Source organism: Lepidochelys kempii, chromosome 9 (assembly GCF_965140265.1).
Source record: "Lepidochelys kempii isolate rLepKem1 chromosome 9, rLepKem1.hap2, whole genome shotgun sequence".
Classification (NCBI taxonomy): domain Eukaryota; kingdom Metazoa; phylum Chordata; order Testudines; family Cheloniidae; genus Lepidochelys; species Lepidochelys kempii.
This window is the reverse complement of record NC_133264.1, coordinates 27,580,551-27,587,516: the sequence shown is the minus strand read 5'-3', so window position 1 is coordinate 27,587,516 and position 6,966 is coordinate 27,580,551. Positions and strand designations below refer to the sequence as shown.

The 6,966-nt window shown below is 41.8% G+C and overlaps 1 protein-coding gene across 1 annotated transcript in view; it reads right to left on the bottom strand.

The window, feature by feature from the left end:
- Positions 1-1,582: 1,582 nt before the first annotated feature.
- The window catches only part of MINDY4B (MINDY family member 4B), a 31,589-nt gene continuing 26,205 nt past the window's right edge, over positions 1,583-6,966 (bottom strand). Inside the window, exons 12-13 of the mRNA XM_073358889.1 lie at positions 3,843-4,023; positions 1,583-1,722 (exon numbers count right to left, since the gene is read on the bottom strand). Coding sequence (XP_073214990.1) covers positions 1,583-1,722; positions 3,843-4,023 — 321 coding nt within the window. The remainder of the gene's footprint in view (positions 1,723-3,842; positions 4,024-6,966) is intronic.

The following is a 6,966-nucleotide window of genomic DNA, read 5'->3' as shown; positions in this document are numbered from 1 at the left end:
TAGCAAAGTGGTAGCGACTCTGATTACAGTTAAGTTGGTGTGTGCAGTATATGGATGGGGTGACCACCTGTCCCGAATTGGGTGGGACAGGCCTGAAATGCAGAGTTCAAGTTCCGGTCCGGGGCTGAATGACTCTGGGACAGCATTTGTCCCAGAATCCCTCCGGCACAGCTCTGCACTTTCCCTGAGGCTCAGGGGTGGCACTAGTCTCTTCCGTGGCGGGGGTCTGAGGTGAGCCAGGCAGTAATAAGAGCTGGTCAGGTAGCTTGGGCCGCTGTGGGGAGCCTGGGACTGTCCACCTGCCCTTGGTGGTGTGGCTCGGGGGGGCAGGGACACTGGCTGGGGTCTGGTCTCGGGCACCCCAGCCCCCCATCCAGGGCAGGTGGAGGGTTTGGGGCTCCACACAGTTGCCCGGCTCCTTGGGCTGCTCTTACCATAGCCCGGCTCCAGCCTCTGGCCTGGCCAGGGCCTCTGGGTTGGGTGGGGTCTCAGGGGAAGAGGAGGAGGAGAAGCAGGGGGAGGGGCCACAGCCGGGGGTGCAGGACTCCTGCATATGTCCCGCTTTTGCCTTTTGAAAAGATGGTCGCCCTATATATATGGAATGCACACAGGGAAGGGACAGCTGTCCACAAAAGACCTTGTAGTAATCACTGGGCCAAAGGAATCCCTGTGTGAAACTGAGTCCTGGCACAAGGGTGCAACTGGAGTGCAGAAAGTGCAGTTCTACTCTCCACCATCCTGAAATTCAAGGAATGAATGTCATTCAATATTTGAAGCAGGGCTACATTCTCACATTTAAAGTCTTCGGGTGGGACTTTAATAATTGGTCAGAGTTGCCTCATATTTGCTCCCAGTGCGAGCAAAGTTAGGTCAATGCTGAGTGCATTTGAAAAATCACATGCTATTGTACCTTGCAACCAAAAATGCCTCAGAAGTGAGCTGTATCTAGTTCCCAGCTTCAAATCCTATGCTCAGTCCACTAGGACGCTTTCTTTACTTACAGTAGAAGATTTCTTTTTTTAAAGACATTAATTAAGTGACAAGTCAGAAGTGCAAAGAATTTGAAACATTGAGCAGCTTACATTTCATACACATCAGATGAACATAATGGTCATTTATACTATCCTCGCTTTATTGACTCTGATTTTATTTCCCCTACGTACAACACATATAGGAGATACTATTATTCAGTTAACATCACTGCTTGCCCTGGGAGAAAGTGATAGTGTTGGTGTGGCCCCTTCTTCCTCCCAAAAAGTTGCCATGCTCCACTTTTCTCCTTACTCTTTTTTCAGCCTGCAGCTGTGAGAAGTGTGTGTGTGTGTGTGTGTAGCATAAACTACACCCCCTCCCAGAATTCTTGTATAGATTAAAAGAGTTTAATAATGAATTCTTCTGTTTCATAAATGATAATTTATAACCAAATGCAAAGTGATTCGAAATGCCAGTCTAAGCTGGGAGTCCTGTTAAGATGGCAAAGATTGTTCTAATGGTAACAAAGCATTCTTTTCCTCAGTGGACTTCCGTACTTTACAGAGCCAGTCACAGGGCCGTGGATGCCACATTTGTGCAGTCTCTTTCTTCAGAAGAATGGGACAGCCCCATTCCAGTTGATGGCTGCCCCCTCCCACTTAGTTCTGATTGCCATCTCCACAGAAGGAAATCTCTTTTCTGGGTCACTTTCTTCACAGTGATTCTTTTCCCAATGATGAGAATGAGTGTCTGAAAGAGCAGTGCCCCAAATTCAGTGAAAAAACCCCAGCAATATGAGTCTAATTGCTACAGCTCCATTGGCTGTTTTGTGCAACCGCTGATCAGATTTTAAAATTCCACATTAGAAGCCTAATGGGACTGTGTGGTAATATTCGGCTCTTCTACATGCAGAGCTGGTCTAGAACTGCTAGGCAAATGCAGCTATTGCAGATGAAACTCTAGACTCATGGCAATATGCAGTTTAAATTTAACATAGGTGGCACTGCTTGCTTTCCAACAGTTCATAATTTCAAAGGCGACTATTTTAAATGTTCAATTTTTGGGGTCAGAATTTCAGAAAGTGAGGCTTGAAGTCTGTGGGCATTACAAGCATATGGGCATGCAACTGGAACGAACTGTTGGTGTAAAAATGGACAAGGACCTCACATCCTAAAAATCTGACCCTAGTTTACAATAGCAGTAATGACCTCTGGGTGGCACACTTCCTGGCAGTTTAAGACCAGCTATGTTAAAGGCCCTTGGGCTCTCAATCCTTCCCCTTGATTATAAATAGGCTGGAGAGGCCCTTTCCATCAGTTATTACTTGATTCTGAACTCAGTGAAACGGTTCAGAATGAAGTCTTGCTTTCCCATGGGTTATTGTGCCAGTCATTAGCTGTTTAGAAGGCTGTTATTGAAAATACATCAAAGTCTGCACCTGCAGCAGCATGCAAAGCTCAGGATATACAGTTTATTAAATCAGAGCAGCCATAACGTCCCCTAGTGGCTTTTAGATAGCAGTGATGGGGCAAAGGGTGGTGGGAAAGCTGCAGGTGGGGTTACAATGTAGTGCATGGAATGAAAGTATAATCGTTGAGTCACAGTTCTAGGGCCCATCCAACCAGAATGGCAGTCCCTGAGCCACCTCCTACAGATCCAGTTCCCGGCTCCAATAAACTGCTGTACCCCAAAAGACCTAGCCTCAGCGGCGTACAGTGCAGTAGAGTAGCAGCAGACTGGCCATCGTGGCACAGTCTCTTTCTGTACCTATTAGACACAAATGGATGATCTGGCCTATGGGCTGCAACATCGTGATGTATCTGTGCTATTGATTCATTAGGGGAGGACAGTTTTGCGATTAAGTCACTGGACTGGGACTCAGGAGATCTGGATTCAATTCCTAGGTCTGCCATTGACCTTTGGCAGGTAATTTAATCTCTCTGTGCCTCAGTCTCCCATCTGTAAATGTGGATAATAATACTTCCTCTCTTCCACCCTTGTCCATTGAGATTGTGAACTCTGTAGGGCAGGGGCTGTCTCACACTAGGTGTCCGTACAGCACTTGGTACAGTTAGGCCCTGATCTTGGTTGGAGCCTCAAGTCACTACTGTAATACATGTAATAATAATAATGTGATCCCAGTCCTGCATTTTGCTGTGCTCTCAATTCCTATTAATATTGGTGGGTATCGAGGATGCTCAGCATCTCAGAGGATTCTTGATATTCATATATAGATTCAAAAGTGGTCAATTCTACTGACAATGTTCTTAGATATCGCCCCAATAATAGAGCTTCTGCTCAAGAATATTGTCCCCACCCAACTGATTATGTCTCTTAAAATCAGCTTTTGATTTGAAAAAAGAAAAGGAGGACTTGTGGCACCTTAGAGACTAACCAATTTATTAGAGCATAAGCTTTCGTGAGCTACATTTGTGTGGGGGGGTGGAGGGTGAGAAATCATTTGTGTGGGGGGGTGGAGGGTGAGAAAACCTGGATTTGTGCTGAAATGGCCCAACCTGATGATCACTTTAGATGAGCTATTACCAGCAGGACAGTGGGGTGGGAGGAGGTATTGGTTCATATTCTCTGTGTGTATATAAAGTCTGCTGCAGTTTCCACGGTATGCATCCGATGAAGTGAGCTGTAGCTCACGAAAGCTTATGCTCTAATAAATTGGTTAGTCTCTAAGGTGCCACAAGTACTCCTTTTCTTTTTGCGAATACAGACTAACACGGCTGTTACTCTGAAACTTTTGATTTGAGCCATCTCTTATGCACTGTTTACTGTATCTTCTACATGAACAGACTAATATTAAACACTGATAGTGATATACATTTAAATACCTTTCTTTGATAAGCTTAAATGCCTACCTACTGTTAGATGTACTGTTTTTTTCTGTGATGGCTGCCCATTATATAAGTAAAGATCAAAGATGTGTTCCATTTTCCAGTCGGATAAGAGCAGCCTGTTTGTGCTGAAAAGAACACTGTATATGCCACTGATGTTGCACAGCCAGATGGGTAATTTAGGAGTCTTTAGCATGCTTCCAACCTGGGGGGGAAAAGGGTATTTCAAACATACTTTCATTATTAATAGGCACTTAATGTCTATGTTGCTTTAAAGGAACATTAGTTTTACTGCTCTGAATACAGAGTTACTAGGAGGTATTACTGTCCATTCCCTCTAGTAATATCTCTGCAGATACCTTTTAATCAGGACATGAGTAAATAAGTCAAGGTGGTATAAATGATATATGTCTCAAGTTGAACTCCAGCGCGGATGAAATCCTCACCTGTGCTTTCATGTCTATTGATTTACAGCAGCTGAGGATCTCACCCACTATGTTTTAGCTTGAGAAGTGCACTTTGCTTTATGGATAGTGTAATAAAAAATCTCCAGTAGATCCTAAGCCTGGGAATACATTTACGGGAATCAGCTTTTAAAAATAACACTGACATAATGGGGTTCCAAATGGTCTAAGAAAGGGTGAGATAATGAATGGGTTGTAGCCAGTTCAACAAATTGTGGACCCAATTCCACAGTCCTATGTTCATTCTAAAGTGCATTTGTGCAATTGCTACTGAACGTTGGTGCTATTCTGTCAGTAGGTCTATGTGGTAATGTAAGCAGCTAACATCAGCATCTGAAAATATAGAAAAGAAACAGTGGTATGATGTGGTGTGACCGTGGAGAGGAAGGTGTATTCAGTGGGGTTTGAAGGGCTGAACGTTGCAACAAGAAAAGTCTTTCTAAAAGTATGTAATCTATTTCTCCCCATGAGTAGCAGTGAACTCTCCCAGTCCAGTATGTTTCCAGGTAGTCTGAGCATTGCATTATCCTCCAGGACCTGCTTCATAATGTCTCTTCATAGAAACCTCAGACCTCTGGGCTAGGTTGTGATCTCAGTTACACAGGTGTAAATATACAGGAACTCTCTTGGGCATAATTCTCATTTCGCTTACTTATATAGGTTTTAGGGCTGTCAATTAATTGCAGTTAACTCATGCAATTAACTCAAAAAAATTAACTGCAATTAAAAAAAATTAATCACGATTAATTGCACTGTTAAACAATAGAATACTAATTGAAATTTATTAAATATTTTGTATGTTTTTCTACATTTTCAAATATATTGATTTCTATTACAACACAATACAAAGTGTACACTGCTCACTTTATATTATTATTTTTTATTACAAATATTTGCACTGTAAAAATGATAAACAAAAGAAATAGTATTTTTCAGTTCACGTCATACAAGTACTGTAGTGCAATCTCTTTATCGTGAAAGTGTAACTTACAAATTTATATATTTTTTTGTTACATAACTGCACTCAAAAACAAAACCATGTCAAAACTTTAGAGCTTACAAATCCACTCAGTCCTACTTCTTGTTCAGCCAATCGCTAAGACAAACAAGTTTGTTTACATTTATGGGAGATACTGCTGACTGCTTCTTATTTACAGTGTCACCTGAAAGTGGGCACAGGTGTTCGCATGGCACTTTTGTAGCTGGTGTTGCAAGATATTTATGTGCTAGATATGCTAAACATTCATATGCCCCTTCATGCTTCGGTCACCATTCCAGAGACATGCTTCCATGCTGATGACGCTCCTTAAAAAAAATAATGCGTTAATTAAATTTGTGACTGAACTCTTTGAGGGAGAATTGTATGCCTCCTCCTCTGTTTTACCCACATTTTGCCATATATTTCGTGTTATAGCAGTCTTGGATGGTGATCCAGCACATGTTCGTTTTAAGAACACGTTCACGGCAGATTTGACAAAATGCAAAGAAGGTATCAATGTGAGATTTCTAAGGATAAATGCAGCACTCGACCCAAGGTTTAAGGATCTGAAGTGCCTTCCAAAATCTGAGAGGGAGAAGGTGTGGAGCATGCTTTCAGAAGTCTTAAAAGAGCAACACTCTGCTGCGGAAAATACAGAACCCAAACCACCAAAAAAGGAAATCAGCCTTCTGCTGGTGGCATCTGACTCCGATGATGAAAATGAACATGTGTCAGTCTGCACTGCTTTGGATCGTTATTGAGCAGAACCCGTCATCAGCATGGATGCATGTCCTCTGGAATGGTGGTTGAAGCATGTAGAGACATATGAATCTTTAACGCATCTGGCATGTAGATATCTTGTGACACCGGCTATGACAGTGTCATGCAAACGCCTGTTCTCACTGTCAGGTGACATTGTAAACAGGGAGCAGGAGGCATATTCTCCTGCAAATTGTAACCAGACTTGTTTGTCTGAGCGATTGGCTGAACAAGAAGTAGGACTGCGTGGACTTGTAGCTTCTAAAGTTTTACATTGTTTTATTTTTGAATGCAGTTTTTTTTGTACATAATTCTACATGTGTAAGTTCAACTTTCATGATAAAGAGATTGCACTACAGTACTTGTATTAGGTGAACTGAAATATACTATTTATTTTTTTATAGTGCAAATATTTGTAATAAAAAATAAATATAGTGAGGACTGTCCACTTGGTATTCAGTGTTGTAATTGAAATCAATCTATTTGAAAATGTAGAAAACATCCAAAAATATTTAAATAAATGGTATTCTATTATTAACAGTGCGATTAATTGCTCAATTAATTTTTTAAATCGCTTGACAACCCTAATAGGTTTTATAGTGATGTAACACCACTTAAGTTGCTTTGGATTTATACAGGGGTAAGTGAAATCAGAACGTGCCCCCATAACTTAAAACAGAAAAATAATGGGGGTGCTCTCTAAATGGTATAAAATGTAATAAATACTGCTGTTACAGAGAACAGGCCAAATTCAGTTCTGGTGTAAGAGGACATAAGTCCATAGACTTCGATGGAGTTGTGTCTGCTTACAACAGGGCTGAATTGGCCTCTCATGAAAGGTCTTGTGTCTCTGTTGGCAGGCTATTGTGAGGATCACTTGGGGAAATGCAAATTTAATGTCTCTGGATGTGGCCTTTGAACCTTGTTTTCATTGCTTTTCCATTAA